General features: G+C 53.4%; 2 protein-coding genes across 6 annotated transcripts in view; both read right to left on the bottom strand.

The window, feature by feature from the left end:
• The window catches only part of zmiz1a (zinc finger, MIZ-type containing 1a), a 306,966-nt gene that overhangs the window by 240,571 nt on the left and 41,759 nt on the right, over window positions 1-24,636 (bottom strand). The gene's annotated exons all lie outside the window — the stretch shown is intronic.
• Window positions 9,537-10,142, bottom strand: LOC124042244 (octapeptide-repeat protein T2-like). Its single transcript, XM_046360658.1, has one exon. The coding sequence runs from the start codon at window positions 10,140-10,142 to the stop codon at window positions 9,537-9,539; it is 606 nt and encodes a 201-aa protein (XP_046216614.1).

Genomic DNA, 24,636 nt, shown 5'->3' with positions numbered 1-24,636 from the left:
TCTCCCTCGATCGATCGCACTCTCCCCCTCGCTCGCTCGATCGCACTCTCCTCGCTCGCTCGATCGCACTCTCCCTCGATCGATCGATCGCACTCTCCCTCGCTCGCTCTCGATCGCACTCTCCCTCGCTCGCTCGATCGATCGCACTCTCCCTCGCTCGATCGATCGCACTCTCCCTCGCTCGCTCGATCTCGCACTCTCCCTCGCTCGCTCGATCCACTCTCCCTCGCTCGCTCGATCGATCGCACTCTCCCTCGCTCGCTCGCACTCTCCCTCGCTCCCTCGCACTCTCCCTCGCTCGCTCGCACTCTCCCTCGCTCGCTCGCACTCTCCCTCGCTCCCTCGCACTCTCCCTCGCTCGCTCGCACTCTCCCTCGCTCGCTCGCACTCTCCCTCGCTCGCTCGCACTCTCCCTCGCTCCCTCGCACTCTCCCTCGCTCGCTCGATCGATCACTCTCCCTCGCTCGCTCGATCGATCGCCCTCTCCCTCGCTCGCACTCTCCCTCGCTCGCTCGATCGATCGCACTCTCCTCGCTCCTCGGTCGCGCTCTCCCACTCTCCCTCGCTCGCTCGCACTCTCCCTCGCTCGCTCGATCGCCTCTCCCTCGCTCGCTCGCACTCTCCCTCTCACTCTCCCTCGCTCGCTCGCTCGCACTCTCCCTCGCTCGCTCGCACTCTCCCTCGCTCGCACTCTCCCTCGCTCCTCGCACTCTCTCGCTCCTCGGTCGCTCGTCGCACTCTCCCTCGCTCGCACTCTCCCTCGCTCCCTCGCACTCTCCCTCCTCGCTCGCCTCTCCCTCGCTCGCTCGGTCGCTCGCTCGCACTCTCCCTCGCTCCCTCGCTCGCTCGCACTCTCCCTCGCTCGCTCGCACTCTCCCTCGCTCGCTCGATCGCACTCTCGCACTCTCCTCGCTCGCTCGCACTCTCCCCTCGATCGCACTCTCTCCCTCGCTCGGTCGCTCGCTCGATCGATCGCACTCTCCCTCCTCGCACTCTCGCTCGCTCGGCACTCTCCCTCGCTCGCTCGATCGCACTCTCCCTCGCTCGCTCGTCGATCGCACTCTCCCTCGCTCGCTCTCGCACTCTCCCTCTCCTCGCTCTCGGCACTCTCCCTCGCTCGCTCGATCGCACTCTCCCTCGCTCGCTCGATCGCACTCTCCCTCGCTCGCTCGATCGATCGCACTCTCCCGCTCGCTCGGCACTCTCGCTCGCGCTCGCACTCTCCCTCGCTCCTCGCACTCTCCCTCGCTCGCTCGCTCGCACTCTCCCTCGCTCGCTCGCCTCTCCTCGCTCGCACTCTCCCTCGCTCGCTCGATCGATCGCACTCTCCCTCGCTCGCTCGCACTCTCCCTCGCTCGCTCGCTCGCACTCTCCCTCGCTCGCTCGCTCTCCCTCCTCGCTCGCTCGCACTCTCCCTCGCTCGCTCGCACTCTCCCTCGCTCGCTCGCACTCTCCCCGCTCGCTCTCCCTCGCTCGCTCTCGTCGCACTCTCCCTCGCTCGCTCGCTCGCACTCTCTCCTCGCTCGCTCTCGGGGTCGATCGCACTCTCCCTCGCTCGCTCGATCTCGCACTCTCCCCCTCGCTCGGTCGATCGCTCGCACTCTCCCTCGCTCTGGGTCGATCGCTCGCACTCTCCCTCGCTCGCTCGCACTCTCCCTCGCTCGCTCGATCGATCGCTCTCCCTCCCTCGCTCGATCGATCGCACTCTCCCTCGCTCGCTCGATCGCACTCTCTCCTCGCTCGATCGATCGCACTCTCCCTCGCTCGCTCGATCGATCGCACTCTCGCTCCTCGCACTCTCCTCGCTGCTCGATCGTCGACTCTCCCTCGCTCGCTCGATCGATCGCACTCTCCCTCGCTCGCTCTCGATCGCACTCTCCCTCGCTCGCACTCTCCCTCGCTCGCTCTCGCACTCTCCCTCTCTCCCTCGCTCTCGCTCGCTCGCACTCTCCCTCGCTCGCTCGATCGATCGCACTCTCCCTCGCTCGCTCGATCGGGTCGCTCGCTCGATCGCACTCTCCCTCGCTCTGGGTCGCACTCTCCCCTCGCTCGCTCTCGCACTCTCTCCTCGCTCTGCACTCTCCCTCGCTCGCTCGATCGCCTCTCCTCGCTCGCTCGATCGCACTCTCCCTCGCTCTGATCCAGACTCCCTCGCTCGTCGATCGCTCGCCTCTCTCTCCTCGCTCTGGGCTCGATCGCTCGCTCGCTCTCACTCCCTCGCTCTGGAACTCTCCTCTCGTCGATCGTCGTCTGCTCTCCTCGCTCGCTCGATCGATCGCACTCTCCCTCGCTCTGGGCACTCTCGATCGCTCGCACTCTCCCTCGCTCGACTCTCCTCGCTCGCTCGCTCGCCTCTCCCTCGCTCGCTCGACTCTCCCTCGCTCGCTCGCTCTCTCCCTCGCTCCCTCGCACTCTCCCTCGCTCGCACTCTCCCTCGCTCGCTCGACTCTCCCTCGCTCGCTCGCACTCTCCCCCTCCCTCGCACTCTCCTGGCTCGCACTCTCCCTCGCTCGCTCGATCGATCGCACTCTCCTCGCTCGCTCTCGATCGCCCTCTCCCTCGCTCACTCTCCGGTCTCGCACTCTCCCTCGCTCGCTCTCGCTCTGGGCTCGCACTCTCCCTCGCTCGCTCGCACTCTCCCTCGCTCCCTCGCACTCTCCCTGGGCTCTCTCCCTCGCTCGCTCGCCTCTCCCTCTCGCTCGCACTCTCCCTCGCTCTGGGTCGATCGCTCGCACTCTCCCCCTCGCTCTCCTCGCCTCTCCTCGCTCGCTCGCTCGATCGCACTCTCCCCCTCGCTCGCACTCTCCCTCGCTCGCTCGCACTCTCCCTCGCTCGCTCCTCGCACTCTCCTCGCTCGCTCGCACTCTCTCGCTCGCTCCACTCTCCTCGCTCGCTCGCACTCTCCCTCGCTCGCTCCCTCTCCCTCGCTCGCTCGCACTCTCCCTCGCTCGCTCGATCGATCGACTCTCCGCTCGCTCGCTCGCACTCTCCCTCGCTTGATCTCTCTCCCTCGCTCGCTCGCTCGCACTCTCCCTCGCTCGCTCGCACTCTCGCACTCTCCCCGCTCGCTCGCTCGACTCTCCCTCGCTCGCTCGCTCGTCGCACTCTCCCTCGCTCGCTCGCACTCTCCCTCGCTCGCTCGCTCGCTCGCACTCTCTCCTCGCTCGATCGATCGCCTCTCCCTCGCTCGCGCACTCTCCCTCTCCCTCGCTCGCTCGATCGCACTCTCCCTCGCTCGCTCTCGCACTCTCCCTCGCTCGCTCCGCACTCTCCCTCGCTCGCTCGACTCTCCCTCGCTCGCTCGATCTCGCACTCTCCCTCGCTCGCTCGCTCGCACTCTCCCCCTCGCTCGCACTCTCCCTCGCTCGCTCGCTCGCACTCTCCCCGCTCGCTCGCTCCTCGCACTCTCCGCTCGCTCGCTCGCACTCTCCCTCGCTCGCTCGCACTCTCCCTCGCGCTCGCCTCTCCCTCGCCCTCGCACTCTCCCTCGCTCGCTCGACTCTCCCTCGCTCGCTCGCTCGCACTCTCCCTCGCTCGCTCGATCGCACTCTCCCTCGCTCGCTCGCACTCTCCCTCGCTCGCTCGCCTCTCCCTCGCTCCCTCGCTCGCTCGATCAATCGCACTCTCTCCTCGCTCGATCGATCGCATCGCTCGCTCGCACTCTCCCTCGCTCTCCCTCACTCTCCCTCGCTGGCTCGACTCTCCTACGCTGGCTCGCCTCTCCTCGCTCGCTCGCACTCTCCCTCTCGCTCGATCGATCGCACTCTCCCTCGCTCGCTCGACTCTCCCTCGCTCGCTCGCACTCTCTCCTCGCTCGATCGCACTCTCCTCGCTCGCGATCGCACTCTCCCTCGCTCGTCGATCTCGATCGCTCGATCGCACTCTCCCTCGCTCGATCGCTCGCACTCTCCCCGCTCGCTCGATCGATCGCACTCTCCGCTCGCTCGATCGCACTCTCCCCTCGCTCGCTCGCATCGCTCGCACTCTCGCTCGATCTCGCACTCTCCCTCGCTCGCTCGATCAAACGCCTCTCCCTCGCTCGCTCGATCGCTCGCACTCTCTCCCTCGCTCGCTCGACTCTCCCTCGCTCAAGCTCGCTCGCACTCTCTCCTCTCGATCGCACTCTCCTCGCTCGCTCGATCGATCGCCTCCCTCGGCTCGCTCGATCGGCTCGCTCGCCCTCTCCCTCGCACGCTCCCTCTCCTCGCTCGATCGATCGCACTCTCCCTCGCTCGCTCGATCGATCGCACTCTCCTCGCTCGCTCGATCGATCGCACTCTCCCTCGCTCGCTCGATCGATCGCACTCTCCCTCGCTCGATCGATCGCACTCTCCCTCGCTCGCTCGCTCACTCTCCCTCGCTCGCTCGATCTCGCACTCTCCCTCGCTCGCTCGTCGCACTCTCCCTCGCTTCGATCGACTCTCCCTCGCTCGCTCGATCGCTCGCGCTCTCGCCTCTCCCTCGCTCGCTCGATCGCACTCTCCCTCGCTCGATCGCACTCTCCCTCCTCGGCTCGATCGATCGCTCGCTCGCACTCTCCCTCGCTCGCTCGATCGATCGCACTCTCCCTCGGTCGCTCTCGACTCTCCCTCGCTCGCTCGATCGCACTCTCCTCGCTCGATCTCGCACTCTCCCTCGCTCGATCGATCGATCGCACTCTCTCGTCGGCTCCTCGATCGATCGCACTCTCCCTCGCTCGCTCGATCGATCGCACTCTCCCTCTCCTCGCTCGACTCTCCCTCGCTCGATCGCTCGCACTCTCCTCGCTCGATCGATCGCACTCTCCCTCGCTCGCTCGCTCGCACTCTCCCTCGCACTCTCCTCGCTCGCACTCTCCCTCGACTCGCTCGCTCGCACTCTCCCTCGCTCGCTCTCCTCGATCGCTCGCACTCTCCCTCGCTCGCTCGACTCTCGCACTCTCCTCTCTCGCTCGATCGCTCGCACTCTCCCTCGCTCGCTCGATCGATCGCACTCTCCCTCGCTCGATCGCACTCTCCCTCGCTCGCTCGATCTCGCTCGCTCGCCTCTCCCTCGCTCGCTCGCTCTCTCCCTCGCTCGCTCGCACTCTCCTCGCTCCCTCGCACTCTCCCTCGCTCGCTCGCACTCTCCCTCGCTCGCTCTCTCCTCGCGACTCTCCTCTCTCGCTCGATCGATCGCACTCTCCTCCCTCGCACTCCCTCGCTCGCTCTCTCGCTCGCTCGATCGCACTCTCCGCTCCCTCGCTCCTCGCTCTCTCGCACTCTCCTCGCTCGCTCGCACTCTCCCTCGCTCGCTCGATCGTCGCACTCTCCCTCGCTCGCACTCTCCCTCTCGCTGCACTCTCCCTCGCTCGATCTCGCACTCTCCCCCTCGCTCGATCGCTCGCACTCTCCTCCCTCGCACTCTCCCTCGCTCGATCGATCGCACTCTCCCTCCTCGCTCGACTCTCCCTCGCTCGACTCTCGCACTCTCCTCGCTCGCTCGATCGATCGCACTCTCTCCCTCGCTCGTCGCACTCTCCTCGCTCGCTCGATCGTCGCACTCTCCCCTCGCTCGATCGTCGCACTCTCCCTCGCTCGCGATCGATCGCGCTCTCTCCCTCGCACTCTCCCTCGCTCGCTCGATCGATCGCACTCTCCCTCGCTCGCTCGATCGAACGCACTCTCCCTCGCTCGCTCGATCGATCGCCTCTCCTCCTCGCTCGATCGACGCACTCTCCCTCGCTCGCTCGATCGATCGCGCGCGCTCCCTCTCCTCGATCGCACTCTCCCTCGCTCGCTCGATCGCACTCTCCCGCTCGCTCGCACTCTCCTCGCTCCTCGCTCGATCGCACTCTCCCTCGCTCGCTCGCTCGCACTCTCCCTCGCTCGCTCGATCGATCGCTCGCACTCTCCTCGCTCGCTCGACTCTCCCTCGCTCGCTCGATCGATCGCACTCTCCCTCGCTCGCTCGCACTCTCCCTCGCTCGCTCGATCGATCGCACTCTCCCTCGCTCGCTCGATCGCACTCTCCCTCGCTCGCTCGCACTCTCCCTCGCTCGATCGCACTCTCCCTCGCTCGACTCTCCCTCGCTCGCTCGCACTCTCCCTCGCTCCCTCGCTCGCTCGATCAATCGCACTCTCCCTCCTCGCTCGATCGATCGCACTCTCCCTCTCCGATCGCGACTCTCCCTCGCTCGCTCGATCGATCGCACTCTCCCTCGCTCGCTCGATCTCCCTCTCCGCTCTCGCACTCACTCTCTCCCTCGCTCGCTCGCACTCTCCCTCGATCGCACTCTCCCTCGCTCGCTCGATCGCACTCTCCCTCCTCGCTCGCTCCTCGCTCGATCGCACTCTCCCCTCGCTCGATCGATCGATCGCACTCTCCCTCGCTCGCTCGATCGATCGCACTCTCCCTCGCTCGCTCGATCCCTCTCTCCCCTCGCTCTCGATCGCCTCTCGTTCCCTCGCTCGATCGATCGCACTCTCCTCTCCTCGCTCGATCGATCGCACTCTCCTCGCTCGCTCGATCGATCGCACTCTCCCCTCGCTCCCTCTCCCTCGCTCGCTCGATCGATCGCACTCTCCCTCGCTCGCTCGATCGATCGCACTCTCCCTCGCTCGCTCGATCTCGCACTCTCCTCGCTCGCTCGATCGATCGCACTCTCCTCCTCGCTCGATCGATCGCACTCTCCCTCGGTCGCTCGATCGATCGCAGACTCTCCTCGCTCGTCGATTGCAGACTCTCCTCGCTCGGGTGGTCGATCTCGCACTCTCCCTCGCTCGCTCCCGTCGCTCTCGATCTCGCACTCTCTCGCGCTCCTCGCACTCTCCTCGCTCCGATCTCCTTCTCCCTCGCTCGATCGATCGCACTCTCCTCGCTCGCTCGGTCGATCACTCTCCCTCGCTCGCTCGCTCGATCGCTCGCACTCTCCCTCGCTCGCTCGTCGCTCGCACTCTCCCTCGCTCGCTCGCGCACTCTCCTCGCTCGCTCTCGCACTCTCCCTCGCTCGCCGCTCGCACTCTCCCTCGCTCGCTCGTCGCACTCTCCCTCGCTCGCTCGACTCGCACTCTCCTCGCTCCTCTCCTCCTCGCACTCTCCCCTCGCTCCGCTCGATCGCTCTCCCTCGCTCGCTCGATCGCTCGCACTCTCCCTCGCTCTGGGTCGCTCGTCGCACTCTCCCTCGCTCCGATCGTCGCACTCTCCCTCGCTCCTCGATCGCACTCTCCCTCGCTCTCGTCGCTCGCACTCTCCCTCGCTCGCTCCGCTCGCACTCTCCCTCGCTCGCTCGATCCTCGCACTCTCCCTCCTCGCTCGATCGCTCGCACTCTCTCCCTCGCTCGATCCTCGCACTCTCCCTCGCTCCCGCACTCTCCTCGCTCGCACTCTCCTCTCTCCCTCGCTCGCTCGCACTCTCCCTCGCTCTGGGTCGATCGCTCGCACTCTCCCTCGCTCTCCCGCCTCTCCCTCGCTCTGGGTCGCTCGCTCGCACTCTCCCTCGCTCTGGGTCTCGCTCGCACTCTCCCTCGCTCGTCTCGCCGACTCTCCCTCGCTCCCTCGCTCGCTCGCACTCTCCCTCGCTCGCCGCTCCTCGCACTCTCCCTCGCTCCGCACTCTCCCTCGCTCCTCGCGCACTCTCCGCCGCTCGCACTCTCCCTCGCTCTCGCTCGCACTCTCCCTCGCTCGATCGCTCGCACTCTCCCTCGCTCGCTCGCTCGCCTCTCCCTCGCTCGATCGCTCGCACTCTCCCTCGCTCGATCGCTCGCACTCTCCCTCGCTCGCTCGCTCGCACTCTCCCTCGCTCGCTCGCTCGCACTCTCTCCCTCGCTCGACTCTCCCGCTCGCACTCTCCCTCGCTCGATCGCTCGCCCTCTCCTCGCTCCTCGCTCGCTCTCTCCCTCGCTCCCGCTCGCTCGCTCGCACTCCCTCGCTCGATCGATCGCACTCTCCCTCTCGCTCGCTCGCTCGCACTCTCCCCCTCGCTCGATCGCTCGCACTCTCCCTCGCTCGCTCGATCGCTCGCACTCCCTCGCTCGCTCCCTCGCTCGCACTCTCCCCTCGCTCCCTCGCTCGCACTCTCCCTCGCTCGCTCGACTACTCTCCCTCGCTCGCTCGATCGCTCGCACTCTCCTCGCTCGATCGCTCGCTCGCACTCTCTCCCTCGCTCGCTCGCTCGCACTCTCCCTCGCTCGATCGATCGCACTCTCCCTCGCTCGCTCGATCGCACTCTCCCTCGCTCGCTCGATCGCTCCCTCTCCCTCGCTCGCTCGCTCGCTCGCACTCTCCTCGCTCGCTCGATCGCTCGCACTCTCCCTCGCTCGCTCGCTCGCACTCTCCTCGCTCGCTCGATCGCGCACTCTCCCTCGGTCGATCGAACTCTCCCTCGCTCGCTCTCGATCGCACTCTCCCTCGGCTCGCTCGCTCGCACTCTCCCTCGCTCGCTCGTATCCTGCTCGCACTCTCCCTCGCTTTGCACTCTCCCGCTCGCTCGCACTCTCCCTCGCTCGCTCGCACTCTCCCTCGCTCGCTCGATCGCTTAGCTCGCACTCTCCCTCGCCTCTCCTCTCCCTCGATCGCTCGACCTCTCCTCGCTCGCTCGCACTCCTCCCTCGCTCGCTCGCACTGATTCGCACTCTCCCTCGCTCGCTCGATTTCGCTCGCTCGATCGATCGCACTCTCCTCGCTCGTCGATCGATCGCACTCTCCCTCGCTCGCTCAGCACTCTCCCTAGTCTGCTCGCTCATCGCACTCTCCCTCGCTCGCTCGCACTCTCCCTCGATGCTCGCACTCTCCTCGCTCTCGCACTCTCCTCGGCTCGCTCGCACTCTCCCTCGCTCGCTCGATCGATCGCACTCTCCCTCGCTCGCTATCGATCGCACTCTCCCTCGCATTTCGCACTCTTCGCTCGAACGCACTCTCCATCGATCGCACTCTCCCTCGCTCGCTCGATCGCACTCCCCGCTCGCTCGATCGACGCACTCTCCCTCGCTCACACTCTTGCTCGCTCGATGCACTCTCCTCGCTCGCTCGTCGACTCGCCTCTTCGCACTCTCCCTCGCTCGATCGATCGCACTCTCCCTCGCTCGCTCGATCGTCGCACTCTCCCTCGCCTCGATCGCACTCTTCGAGAGGATCGCCTCTCCCTCGCTCGATCGATGACTCTCCCTCGCTCGCTCGATCGATGCACTCTCCCTCGTTTCGATCGAGACTCTCCCTCGCTCGATCCCGATCACTCTCCTCGCTCGATCGATCGACGACTCTCCTCGCTGATCGATCGAACTTTTGATCGATCGCACTCTCCCTCGCTCGATCACTCTCCCTCGCTCGATCGATCGCACTCTTCGCTCATCGATCGATCGCACTCTCCTCGCTCGATCGATCGCACTCTCCCTCGATCGATCGATCGCACTCTCCCTCGCTCGATCGATCGCACTCTCCCTCGCTCGATCGATCGCACTCTCCCTCGCTCGATCGATCGATCGCACTCTCCCTCGCTCGATCGATCGATCGCACTCTCCCTCGCTCGATTGATCCTCTCCCTCGCTCGAATCATTTCCCTCGTTCCCTCCCGCGCTCCCCTAGTTCCCGCTGACTCGCGCCCCCTTGTTCCCTCGCTCCCGCCCTCGTTCCCTCGCTCCCGCCCTCGTTCCCTCGCTCCCGCCCTCGTTCCCTCGCTCCCGCCCTCGTTCCCGCCCTCGTTCCCTCGCTCCCGTTCCCGCCCTCGTTCCCTCGTTCCCGCCCTCGTTCCCTCGCTCCCGTTCCCGCGCTCCCGTTCCCTCGCTCCCGTTCCCTCGCTCCCGTTCCCTCCCTCGCGCCCTCGCTCCCGTTCCCTCCCTCGCGCCCTCGCTCCCGTTCCCTCGCTCGCGCCCTCGTTCCCGCGCTCCCCGCTCCCGCCCTCGTTCCCCGCTCCCGGCCTCGTTCCCTCGCCCGCGCGCTCCCGACCCCTCGCCCGCGCGCTCCCGACCCCTCGCCCGCGCGCTCCCGACCCCTCGCCCGCGCGCTCCCGACCCCTCGCCCGCGCGCTCGCGCCCCCTCGCCCGCGCGCTCCCGACCCCTCGCCCGCCCGCTCCCGACCCCTCGCCCGCGCGCTCCCGACCCCTCGCCCGCGCGCTCCCGACCCCTCGCCGCGCGCTCCCGACCTCTCGCCCGCGCGCTCCCTCGCTGACTATTTCTCTTTCCCACATTATCATTAGCTGTTATTTCCTCCCTCAATGTCAACATTAAGGGATTTGGAGGACCGAATCCAGGTGGTGAGTCACATTCATTATGCTCTAAGAGGCTAAACTGATCCTAGATCAGCACTGAGACACTTTATGAATACAGATCCTGGTCATATACAGTTGGTTGTCACAGTAACTATAACTACAAATCTAGAGAGTGCTATGTATACATTTGCAGTTTCAACCATCCCCCGTCCTCACCGACTTCTGCACATTTTTCCACAGTCGTTTACCAGGTAGTTGTGCCTATTATCACGGTATTCCCTGGTTAGAATTTTATTTTTGAATTCATTTTCAAGCACTTACACGGTCTTGTCTGGAGTATAAAGGGAACACACGATAACATCTTATAGGATTACAAAGTCAAGATCATTTTCAAAGAGCAGTCATCTTCACACCAGTAATTTTGTACAATATCATGAATCATTTAAAGGGTTCGCGTGCTACTACTGACTACTCACAGCACGGGCATCTTCTACCTGAAGAGTTTGTCATCGAAAGTCGTTATACATACTTTCACGCCAACCATGAAACAACCATCCTCCTGCTCAGTTGGCTGTTGCCATGTGGAAGACATCAGACATTCCCAGAGACACCTGTGTTCTCCCAGATCCTTTATTCAAACGGGCGTCAGTAGCCTCGACGTTAAAGCAGCAGGTTCGAATCACACTGGTGACGAGGGAGAAGATCGGGTTGCTGTCATCAATATCTCAGGTGCCACCTACCACCAATGTTCCCTTGAGCAAGGAACTTAAACTGCTCATCGGGCCCTGCTCCAGCCAAAGTGTGATGAATAACTTTACCATGCTCAAAGGGTTATTCAATGTCTGTTTTTTTCTGTGATTTTTTTATCCATATGGACAGGGGGACTTCATCCTAGATCAGCACTCCTGGTATCAGATGCTTTGTGAATATGGCACAACAACTTTCCCAACACAGCCTCAAGACCTCTTGGTCTTCCTGTTCAGGTCAGATGCTCGCAGGGCAGGCCAAAACACAAATATTGTTTTGGTGAGATATGTGCTGGAGATTTGGGACAGCCTTACGTCATTGGATACGGGCGAGGCATTGGAAAACCTCCCTGGTCTTTGTGGTCAAATCTGTGTTTGATATGCACTGCTTGACTGAGGGACCTTACAGATAATTGTATGTGTGGGGTACAAAGATGAGGTAGTCATTCAAAGATTATGTTAAACACTATAATTGCACGCAGAGTGAGTCCATGCAACTTATTACGTGTCTTGTTAAGCACGTTTATACTCCTGAATATACATTATGTAGGATTGCCATAACAAAGGGGATGAATACCTTCAGAAAGTATTTACTCCACTTACACATTTTCTTGTTATATTTGATCAATTTTGGATCACTGACCTACACATAATACACCATGTTAATCATTATTCAACCCTTTTCATATGGCCTAAATCAGTTCAGGAGTAAACCTTGCTTAAGAAGTTGCATGGACTCACTCGGTGTGCAATAGTGTTTAACATGATCTTCTGAATGAATACCTCATTTCTGTACCCCACATAAAAATTAGCTGTAGGGTCCCTCAGTCGAGTAAGGAATTTCAAACAAATATTCAATCACAAAGACCAGGGAGGCTTTTCAATGCCTCGCAAATAAGGGCACCTATTGGTACATAAAAATGTTTTCAAAAAGCAGGCATGTAATATCCCTTTGAGCATGTTTATTAGAAAGTTATTAACTACACTTTGGATGGTGTACAATACACCAGAGACGTCCTTCCTAACTCAGTTGCTGGAGAGGATGGAAACCACTCAAGGGTTTCACCATTAGGCCAATGGTGCCTTTAAAACTGTTACAACTGAGGATGGATCAACCACATTGCAGTTACAACATAATAGTAACCTAATTGACAGAGTGAAAAGAGGGAATCCTGTACAACAAAAAAAGTTTTTTTTTCCAAAACATGCATCCTGTTTGCAACAAGGCACTAAAGTAATTCTGCAAACTATTTGACAAAACAATTAACTTTTTGTCCTGAATATAAAGTGTTATGTTTGGGGCAAAACAAATACAGCACATTCCCGAGTGTCACACTCCATATTTTCAAGCATAGTGGTGGCTGCAAAATGTTAAGTGTATGCTTGTAATAGAGGAACAGGATAAAACAAGGGAACAGAATGGAGCTAAGCACAAGCAAAATGCTATAGAAAAACCTGGTTCGTTCTGCTTTCCACCAAACACTGGGAGATTAATTAACCTTTCAGGAGGACAACAATCTAAAATACAAGGCCAAATCTACACTGGAGTTGCTTGCCAAGAAGCCAGTGAATGTTCATGAGAGGCCTAGTTACATTTTGACTTAAATCTACTTGAAAATCTATGGCAAGACCTAAAAATGGTTGTCTAGCAATGATTAACAACCAATTTGACAAAGCTTGAAGAATTTGGGCAAATGTTACACAATCCAGGTGTGGAAAGCTCTAAGAAACTTACCCAGAAAGCCTCACAGCTTTAATCGCTGCCAAGGGTTCTTCTACAAAGTATGGACTCAGGTGTGTGAATAATTATATAAATCAGATATTTCTGTATTTCATTTTAAATACAATTTTTTACTTTTTCATTATGGGGTAGTGTGTTTATAAAGGTGAGACATTTTATTTTATCAAACTTTAATTCAGGCTGTATCACAAATGTGGAATAAGTGTGTTGAAACTGCCTTTCCCCTTATCTACACTGATCTAGGCTACATAGTCATGTTCAATCTGTAGGGGTAGAATTGTCCTCAAGCTCAAGGAATTATTAGAAACGATTAGCAATCAAATCATTCAATACCCATAGAATCAATAAATTCAAATCAAACCAAACCCTTGTCTAATAGACATTAACAGCTATTTTGTCCAAATAATATGATCTAATAAAATATCACATTTAATAAACCATTTATTAAATGGTGTATAACAGGGCGTAACGGCCCTAAAGAGTCCTCCTAATCATCCTCACCAGCAGATAGTCTCGAAAGGTCACACACGTCAGAGCGACAGAGGTCAGAACTGTTAAAACAAACCATTCTATATTATAAACATCCCTTTGTGACCTGGAAAACTAAATACCATTCCACCCACCCCCACACACACACAGTTCATGTCATCATTGACGTCTTCAGAAGGTGAATGTGAAGTATGTTTTTCCATTGATTCATAATGAGTCATAGCAATGTTTTGACAACAACTGGAATCAGTAGTTAATATCACGCTGTTTCGACCCTCTCTTTCCCTCACTCTCCCTTTCCCTCCCCTTCTCTCTCTCCCCCTTTCCCCCCCTTCTCTCTCTCTCTCTCCCTCACTCTCCCTTTCCCTCCCCTTCTCTCTCTCCCTCACTCTCCCTTTCCCTCCCCTTCTCTCTCTCCCTCACTCTCCCTTTCCCTCCCCTTCTCTCTCTCCCTCACTCTCCCTTTCCCTCCCCTTCTCTCTGTACCGCAGCTGCTGTCTCAACCTTTGAATGCTCAGCTATGAAAATAAAACTGACATTTACTCCTGAGGTGCTGACCTGTTGCAACCTCTATAAAACACTGATAATGATTTGACCCTGTTGGTCATCTATGGACGTTTGAGCATCTTGAAGAAACAAGATTCTCTGGTCCAATGAAACCAAGATGAAACTCTTGGCCTGAATGCCAAGCATCAGGTCTGGAGGAAACATGGCACCATCCCTACGGTGAAGCATGGCGGTGGCAGCATCATGCGGTGGAGATGTTTTCCAGCGGCAGGGACTGGGGGGACTAGTCAGGTTCAAAGGAAAGATGAACGGAGCTAAGTACAGAGATTCCTGCTGAAAAGCTGCTCCAAAACCTGCGTTCTGGAGCAGGTTTTCATCAAGGACCTCTGTACTTTGCTCCGTTCATCTTTCCCTCAAACCTGACTAGTCCCCCAGTCCCTGCCACTGAAAAACATCCCCACAGCATGATGGGTGTGAAGTCCTTAGACTGGTGCGAAGGTTCACCTTCCAACAGGACAACGACCCTAAGCACACAGCCAAGACCACGCAGGAGTGACTTCAGGACAAGTCTCTATGTCCTTGAGTGGCCCAGCCAGAGCCCGGACTTGAACCCGATCTAACATCTGGCCTGAAAATAGCTGTGCAGCGACGCTAACCATCCAACCTGACAGAGCTTGAGAGGATCTGCAAAGAAGAATGGGAGAAACTCCTCAAATACAGGTGTGCCAAGCTTGTAGCGTCATACCCAAGAAGACTTGAGGCTGTAATCACTGCCAAAGGTGACTCAACAAAGTACTGAGTAAAGGGTCTATAGGTTTAATATTACCATTTAATTTATTTTGTACATTTACAAACATTTCTAAAAACCTGTTTTTGCTTTGTCATTATGGTGTATCGTGTGTAGATTGAGGAAGACAAAACTATTTAATACTTTATATAATAAGCCTGTAGCGTAACAAAAAAAAGTAAAGAGATGTAAATACTTTCCGAATGCACTGTGAACCCAAATCACAGCTCATTGCATCCCATTCTCTCTGTCTCCATCTCCCCCTCTCTGATCAGTGCGTTCTGTCAAGCATCACCACAGTGGTGAAACACTGTGCCCCACCCGTCTAGTTTCACTACAGTTACCGGACCCGGTGTACATAAAGTGCCCCCCCCCGCCCGCCATAGCCTGGCCGTGTGATTAGATATACAGATGGAGATTAATGTGAACAGAGGTAATAGTGGACACACGTAACGGTGATGACTCACACCCACACACAGAAAATGAATGGAGAGAGGGACAACAACAAAAAAAGTCATCTGAGCAGAGGCGTTTTCAGGATTTCCACATGTTGTATGGGGAATACATTTTAGCAAGAGTCAGGGAAAAATAATGCTTTTCTTTTTTTTATACCACACAAATGACCAAAATGAATGGCTACTCTGACAGTGACAAACAGAGCAATAAAAACAACCTGGACATGAACGCAAACAATAGCCCAGGCCAATGACGACACGTGCTAGGTAACGACGCAAACAATAGCCCAGGCCAATGACGACACGTGCTAGGTAACGACGCAAACAATAGCCCAGGCCAATGACGACACGTGCTAGGTAACGACGCAAACAATAGCCCAGGCCAATGACGACACGTGCTAGGCAATGACGCAAACAATAGCCCGGGCCAATGATCACACGTGCTAGGTAACAACGCAAACAATAGCCCGGGCCAATGACGACACATGCTAGGTAACAACGCAAACAATAGCCCGGGCCAATGACGACACGTGCTAGGTAACGACGCAAACAATGGCACTTTTTATGAACGTACTGGCCATGTGTATGTTGTCTAGTACAGGGCTCTCCAACCCTGTTCCTGGAGAGTTACTGTCCTGCAGATTTTCACTCCAACAATCATTTAGCTCACCTGATTCTAATAATTAGCTGGTTGATGAGCTGAATCAGGTTAGTTGCAACTGGGGACCAGGGCTCTCCAGTAACAGAGTTGGAGAGCCCTGGTCTAGGATATCATTGGCAGCATAGGATCTAACAATGGGAATACCAAACCACCCATTGTGTGTATATATATATATATATATATATATATATATACATACTGCAGTGGAGGAAGGAGAGGACCATTCTCAGCGCATTTCATAAAAATAGTTCAACAAAAAAGTCACTTTTTATACTGAACAAAAATATAAATGCAACATGCGACAATTTCAACAATTTTACTGAGTTACAGTTCATATAAGGAAATCAAGTCGATTTAAATAAATTCATTAGGCCCTAATGTATGGATTTCACATGATTGGGCAGGGGCACAGCCATGTGTGGGCCTTGGAGGGCATAGGCCCACCCACTAGGGAGCCAGGCCCAGCCAATTAGAATGAGTGTCTCCCCATAAAAGAGCTTGAATTCAAATACTCCGGTGTTTCATCATCTGTCAGACGATCCCGCAGATAAAGAAGGAGGATGCGGAGGTCCTCGGCTGGCATGGTTACACGTGGTCTGCGATTGTGAAGCCGGTTGGACGTACTGCCAAATTCTCTAAAACGACATTGGAGGCGGCTTATTTTAGAGTAATGAACATTCAATTCTTTGAGAAAATTTGAGAAACATAAGCTTTCTGTGTGTCTGGAACACTTCTGGGATCTCTTACTTCATCTCACTTTACACATTGCGTTTATTTCAGTATAGATAAAACTATACTATATATATTTACATCACCAAATAATTGACTAAAACATTGTTTTGCAGTGAAAGTCTACAGTAGCTTCAACAGCACTCTGTTACACAATGGTGTAACCGGAGGACAGCTCGTTTCCGTCCTCCTCTGGGTACATTGACTTCAATACAAAACGTTGGAGGCTCATGGTTCTGACCCCCCTCCATAGACTTACATAGTAATTATGACAACTTCTGAAGGACGTCCTCCTACCTATCAGAGCTCTTGCAGCATGAACTGACATGTCAAAGGATCAGAGAATGAATCTAGTACTGAAAGCATACGCTACAGCTAGCAAGCACTGCAGTGCATAAAATGTGGTGAGTAGTTGACTCAAAAAGAGAGACAATAGTAGAACAGTTTGAACAAATTAATTTCTTTACAAATGAAGAAGCAAGAGAGAGAGAGAGCTAGCTATATTTCACAGTATTATTTTTCACTTAGCTAGCAAATGCAGCTAGCTAGTTTTGCCTACTCAAAACACCCAGCTCAAACAGAGAGGAATGCTATGCCAGCTAGTTGGCTATGGCTATCCAACACTGGAACTCCAAGTCAATGTAAGCTTTTGGTTTTATGATTTTATTACCACTGGAGTCCGTCAGAGTACCTGCTAAACTGCTTGCTGACTGAACTGCATAACTGTAGCAGGTTTACTAACACGTTCATTTTAGTAGCTATGTTGACTATGATGTTAGCTAATACTATATGTAAACAGTGGTTATGATATGACGTGGAAAGGTTTTGCGCCTGGTCACAGACTGCTGATTTGTTGTGCACTGAAGTCCACAAACAGAGGGAAAACGTGAGAGGAGGAGCGCGCGTAGATTCGAGAAGGAATTACGTGATCATGCTGTTTGTATGTGGCTGCTATGAAAGTGATTGTGTTTGCCTATGATCAGGGGTGTATTCAGTCCGCCGATTCTATTGAAAAACTTTTCTTAAACGGAAGCAAACAGGGATAAACATACCTGAATTTGTCCAAAAGAAACTCATTTGCAACTTTTGAACTGATGATTACACCCAAGATCAGCTAGATGCAAATAATCGTCCTCCATCTTAAACGGCACTGACCTCCACTGATATACTGTATATTATAGGATGCAGTAGGCTACTAAATACATTTTCCAGTGGCACTGACTCACCCAATGATGAAGGTTAAGCCGAAGTTACTCACCAGTGATGGCCAATGTTCTCATGCCAATACCCTATCTCAAGAGAAGAAACTTGAGGGTTTTTTTTTCTTTTTTTTCTACAGACAGATCAGTCTTCTCTTCTCAGCAGTAGGCATTTTTCTCATGATTGTATTTTTAAATTTGTTCAAAAACACATTATCCATAGAAAGGGTTATGGCCACAACTCTAAAAGATGTTCTATACGTGTTGCACTTGCTGCCCTAAGTCATACAACTTTATCCACAGCTATTTTTATAGAAGCTATTGAGCCTGTCGCTAAATTATGCTCTCTCATGTAGTATTTTCAATGATGTTCAGACATGACTAATATAATTTTGAATACTTAAAAAAGTAATAGGGCTAATTTTGGCTAAATTATTTCAATTTATCAGGGGGGTGCTGCAGCACCTCCAGCACCACTACTTTGTGCACCAACACACGCACAAACACACACATCACTAACATAGGCAGCACTAACACAGGCAGCACTAACACAGGCAGCACTAACACAGGCAGCACTAACACACGCAGCACTAACACACGCAGCACTAACACACAAATCCTCCATCCTCAGCAGGGTTATTACAGAAACCCTATGGCTGCCACTGAAAAGATCAGCCTGTTTTGTGTGTACATGTGTGTGCGCGCAGACGCACCTGATTACTGATGATTCCTTCCTTATCCTTCTATCCTACCCTTCCTTATCCTCCTATCCTACCTATCCTTATCCTCCTATCCTACCTATCCAATCCTTCCTTATCCTCCTATCCTACCTATCCAATCCTTCCTTATCCTCCTATCCTACCTTTCCAATCCTTCCTTATCCTCCTATCCTACCCTTCCTTATCCTCCTATCCTACCCTTCCGTATCCTCCTAACCTACCCTTCCTTATCCTCCTATCCTACCTTTCCAATCCTTCCTTATCCTCCTATCCTACCTATCATTATCCTCCTATCCTACCTATCCTTATCCTCCTATCCTACCTTTCCAATCCTTCCTTATCCTCCTATCCTACCTTTCCTTATCCTCCTATCCTACCCTTCCTTATCCTCCTATCCTACCCTTCCTTATCCTCCTATCCTACACCTTCCTTATCCTCCTATCCTACCTTTCCTTATCCTCCTATCCTACCCTTCCTTATCCTCCTATCCTACCCTTCCTTATCCTCCTATCCTACACCTTCCTTATCCTCCTATCCTACCCTTCCTTATCCTCCTATCCTACCATTCCTTATCCTCCTATTCTACCCTTCCTTATCCTCCTATCCTACCTATCCTTATCCTCTTATCCTACCCTTCCTTATCCTCTTATCCTACCCTTCCTTATCCTCCTATCCTACACCTTCCTTATCCTCCTATCCTACACCTTCCTTATCCTCCTATCCTACACCTTCCTTATCCTCCTATCCTACCTATCCTTATCCTCCTATCCTACCTATCCTTATCCTCCTATCCTACCTATCCTTATCCTCCTATCCTACCTATCCTTATCCTTCTATCCTACCCTTTCTTATCCTCCTATCCTACCCTTCCTTATCCTCCTATCCTACCCTTCCTTATCCTCCTATCCTACACCTTCCTTATCCTCCTATCCTACACCTTCCTTATCCTCCTATCCTACACCTTCCTTATCCTCCTATCCTACACCTTCCTTATCCTCCTATCCTACACCTTCCTTATCCTCCTATCCTACACCTTCCTTATCCTCCTATCCTACCCTTCCTTATCCTCATATCCTACACCTTCCTTATCCTCCTATCCTACCCTTCCTTATCCTCTTATCCTACCCTTCCTTATCCTCCTATCCTACCCTTCCTTATCCTCCTATCCTACCCTTCCTTATCCTCCTATCCTACCCTTCCTTATCCTCCTATCCTACCCTTCCTTATCCTCCTATCCTACCTATCCTTATCCTCCTATCCTACCTATCCAATCCTTCCTTATCCTCCTATCCTCCTATCCTACCTATCCAATCCTTCCGTATCCTCCTATCCAATCCTTCCTTATCCTCCTATCCTCCTATCCTACCTATCCAATCCTTCCGTATCCTCCTATCCAATCCTTCCTTATCCTCCTATCCTACTCTTCTTTATCCTCCTATCAAATCCTTCCTTTCCTTATCCTCATATCATTCCTTATCCTCCTATCCTACCCTTCTTTATCCTCCTATCCAATCCTTCCTTTCCATATCCTTCCTTATCCTCCTATCCTTCCTTATCCTCCTATCCTTCCTTATCCTACTATCCTTCCCCATCCTTCCTTATCCTCCTATCCTATCCTTCATTATCCTCCTATCCTATCCTTCATTATCCTCCTATCCTATCCTTCTTTATCCTCCTATCCTACCCAGGCAGGTGCTGGACCTTTTCAATAACTGTCTGATGACTCCTCAAAATCTCAACCTGAATACAAAGAGTGCGGGGGACGGCGGAGAACTGGCGTAAACAAGGGAGCACACGTCTTCTGTCATCCTCTTTTCCTTTCTTCTCATTCTGTGCATCCTTTTGGTTCATTATTTACACAGAGGGAGAGGTGTGGTGGAATCTACTCCCCTGCTGTCATTACGCGAGGCTATTACCACCTCCGCTATCTCTGAGCTTTCATTAGGGCGGGCGGGCAGGCACACACACAAAAATGTATCTTGTTCAGTGTGTCATGGGGGGGGGGGCTCTTAAGCAATGCCTGTTTGCTGCATACATTTTCAGCTCCCACCAGAAAGCTAGGGGAAACTGAGGAGGGGACCAGATCAGACCAGATCTCACCTACTGTATAAAGTTTATCTGTTGCTTTGTGTTGCTAATGGGTTGTTTTACCGTGCTCACATATACACAAACAGCAATAGTCAGTATATCTGAGAGAACTGAGAACAGATTATCTCCTTTGAAAAGCTACAGGATCATTCAGTGTAGTATTGCCCCTAACAACCTCAAATCATTATTCATTTAAAGCAGAGGGGTTTCCTCTCCTTTCTGCCAGTCTACATTATATATTTCTTGCTGTCTCTACTCATTGATGCTGGCTCTGTCTGTCTGTCTGTCTGTGTGCGTGTGTGTGTGTGTCATCTCAGGTCAGAAGTGCACACACCAAAACCGTTGTGGCTGTTCACAAAAGCGGTTTCCTCTCAGTTTCATCACTTGGGGGGCGGCCATTGTTAGTGTGCGGAAATGCCTGCAGAGAGAATATGAAAATATTGGCAAGTCCTTACAGCTCTTCTGGAGACCTACAGCTGCACCGACCTCACGGTGAACACACACACACACACACACACACACACACACACACTCACAGAGCTGTCATACTGTGTACAGTCTGTGTGTTGTGTGATGACAGACATACAGCACTCTGCTCTGTGTGGCTCTGGTGGGTGACTCATACTGATGATGTCACAGGGTGATCCTAACAGTTGGCTCTGCTTGAGGACTCATACTAATGATGTCATAGCCTGGGGACTGGACGGAAGCATCAACTTGTTCTTTTTTATTTTACCTTTATTGTTCTGAAGCCAGTTCTACAACAGCATCTGTCCATTTATAAATATAACAACAGCGAGTAAGAGTCTTTAATACAGAAACATCTAAGACCTCTTCAAACATCAGGAGAGGTCTTGTGTTTGCCTCTGGCAGCCCTGGGGCACTTAAGGGGGAAAACGCCAGTCTATAGAGATGCCGATTCCCCCGACCACACACAGATCAAATCTGTGATGTGGAAGGAGAGAATCTCCTCCCCTCCCCTCCTCTGACTGTCTGACTGACATAAGCATTATAGGGACATGGAGGCCCTGAAGGCTTTTCAGCTCAGCTCAAGGAATCTCCCCTCGTGCCACAGAACCAATGCTTCACCGACACGCACACACAACCCGATATGAAACTACTCCACCACCACCACAACATCCAGCCACTCAGGGACCCATCATGACTGGAGATCTATGGAGTGCATGACTTAAACATTCAAATAAATCGTGCATTGAAAAAGAAAAGTCAAAAGGGCGGATTTGAGTGAAAATATGAGTTATCCATATCTGATCCTTAATGTTCAGTGTCTCTATAGAAATGATGCCACATGTCCATTTCATCAAACAGTGACAGTATCTGTATACAGTGACAGTCTGACAGACCAACACGGTCTGTGATCTCTTCTTCAGCAATACTAACTAACCTGCCGTCCAGCAGAGGATGCAGTGGAAGTGGGCATTACCAGGAGAAGACGTTGACTATTTTGGGCAGAGCAAAATGTGATTGGGCATGCATGATCCAAGACATGATGCAAGACATGAGGCAAGACATGAGGCAAGACATGAGCCAAGACATGAGCCAAGACATGAGCCAAGACATGAGCCAAGACATGATCCAAGACATGAGCCAAGACATGAGCCAAGACATGAGCCAAGACATGAGCCAAGACATGAGCCAAGACATGAGCCAAGACATGATCCAAGACATGATCCAAGACATGAGCCAAGACATGATGCAAGACATGATCCAAGACATGATGCAAGACATGATCCAAGACATGATCCAAGACATGATCCAAGACATGAGCCAAGACATGATGCAAGACATGATCCAAGACATGAGCCAAGACATGATGCAAGACATGATCCAAGACATGATCCAAGACATGAGCCAAGACATGATGCAAGACATGATCCAAGACATGAGCCAAGACATGATGCAAGACATGATCCAAGACATGAGCCAAGACATGAGCAAAGACACTTTGAGAACCACTGGTCTTGAGAAGCAGCCATTGAGTTTACCAGAGGTCAACATCTGTGTTATGAATACTCTACTCTACCGTGTGTCTCTGAATTCACTGCAAGAGAATCTAACCTGGTGGATGGCAGGGGAAAGGGGCAGGAGAGTGAGAGAGAGAGAGAGAGAGAGGGAGGGAGGAAGAGAAAAAGAGAGGAGAGAAGAGAGCAGGACTGGTGAATTCAGATGACTCAGGCTGGATCAGCATCAACAAGCTTTAAAAATGAACAATTTTCTCAAATAACAAGAAAATATGTCAGGGAAAAACTGCTGCAGCCAGAGACTCAAACTCTCAAACTATTTCAAAACTGCACTAAACATTCCCGCCATGGGCAAAATTAAGACTTCTACAAAGCAGATGAAAAAAATCCCTACAAAGTACTAATTCCTTTGACAGATATTATCAACTGGAGATTTCAAAATGGTGACTGATCTTCCGTGTGCTACCAGAACACAAGGAGAGTGTTAAATAATTGATAGATTCTGAGATGGGAGATTTTAAACCTCTCTCTCTCTCTCTCCTTGTATCAATCATTCATGGGGTTTCCATCCAAAACACTTCAGTCCCTCAAGTATCAAATCTCTCTTTGATAATTGTGGAGGGCCCATCTATGCACAGTGAAAGATCCCACTTAATTTCAGGGGCAGAAAAATGCTCTCCTCTTTACCCTCTCAAGAAATTAGGATAATGGTGGTGATGGTTGAAATTGGGAAGGTTTGCATTGCAGGAGTGTAGTAATACCAGACATTAAAAGGTAAGGTAATTTGAGGTGAGTGGGGGGCAAACACTCCATATTTGGTATGGGCTACAGCAGACATAATGAAATTGCACGCTCTCTCACCTCTCTCTCAAAAAGTCTCTACATCTTTCTCTTTCTGCCTCTGTAGCCACCAATTTAATCTCTCTTCACTTCTCCCTCTCTCGATCTCCAAACCCCCACTACCTCTCTCTTCACTTCTCCCTCTCTCGATCTCCAAACCCCCACTACCTCTCTCTTCACTTCTCCCTCTCTCGATCTCTAAACCCCCACTACCTCTCTCTTCACTTCTCCCTCTCTCGATCTCTAAACCCCCACTACCTCTCTCTTCACTTCTCCCTCTCTCGATCTCTAAACCCCACTACCTCTCTCTCTTCACTTCTCCCTCTCGATCTCTAAACCCCCACTACCTCTCTCTTCACTTCTCCCTCTCTCGATCTCTAAACCCCACTACCTCTCTCTTCACTTCTCCCTCTCTCGATCTCTAAACCCCCACTACCTCCCCTCTCCACTTCTCCCTCTCTCGATCTCTAAACCCCCACTACCTCCCTCTCTTCACTTCTCCCTCTCTCGATCTCTAAACCCCCACTACCTCTCTCTTCACTTCTCCCTCTCTTCTCGATCTCTAAACCCCCACTACCTCTCTCTTCACTTCTCCCTCTCTCGATCTCTAAACCCCCACTACTCTCTCTCTTCACTTCTCCCTCTCTCGATCTCTAAACCCCACTACCTCTCTCTCTTCACTTCTCGATCTCTAAACCCCCACTACCTCTCTCTTCACTTCTCCCTCTCTCGATCTCTAAACCCCCACTACCTCTCTCTTCACTTCTCCCTCTCTCGATCTCTAAACCCCCACTACCTCTCTCTTCACTTCTCCCTCTCTCGATCTCTAAACCCCACTACCTCTCCCTCTTCACTTCTCCCTCTCTCGATCTCTAAACCCCCACTACCTCTCTTCACTTCTCTCTCTCTCTCGATCTCTAAACCCCCACTACCTCTCTCTCTTCACTTCTCCCTCTCTCGATCTCCAAACCCCCACTACCTCTTCACTTCTCCCTCTCTCGATCTCTAAACCCCCACTACCTCTCTCTTCACTTCTCGATCTCTAAACCCCCCACTACCTCTCTCTCTTCACTTCTCGATCTCTAAACCCCACTACCTCTTCACTTCTCCCTCTCTCGATCTCTAAACCCCCACTACCTCTCTCTCTTCACTTCTCTCTCTCTCGATCTCTAAACCCCCACTACCTCTCCCTCTTCACTTCTCCCTCTCTCGATCTCTAAACCCCCACTACCTCTCCCTCTTCACTTCTCTCTCTCTCGATCTCTAAACCCCCACTACCTCTCTCTCTTCACTTCTCGATCTCCAAACCCCCACTACCTCTCTCTCTTCACTTCTCTCTCTCTCAATCTCCAAACCCCCACTACCTCTCTCTCTTCACTTCTCGATCTCCAAACCCCCACTACCTCTCTCTCTTCACTTCTCTCTCTCTCTCGATCTCTAAACCCCCACTACCTTTCTCTCTTCACTTCTCGATCGCTAAACCTACACTACCTCTCTCTCTTCACTTCTCTCTCTCTCGATCACTAAACC

This window comes from Oncorhynchus gorbuscha, linkage group LG08, assembly GCF_021184085.1.
Source record: "Oncorhynchus gorbuscha isolate QuinsamMale2020 ecotype Even-year linkage group LG08, OgorEven_v1.0, whole genome shotgun sequence".
Lineage (NCBI taxonomy): Eukaryota > Metazoa > Chordata > Actinopteri > Salmoniformes > Salmonidae > Oncorhynchus > Oncorhynchus gorbuscha.
The sequence above is the reverse complement of the archived record's forward strand: the minus strand, read 5'-3'. Positions and strand labels throughout refer to the sequence as shown.

Bases quoted from the DNA above. Each gene is read 5' to 3' on its own strand.
- LOC124042244 (XM_046360658.1), bottom strand. From the start codon at position 10,142: ATGTGGGAAAGAGAAATAGTCAGCGAGGGAGCGCGCGGGCGAGAGGTC.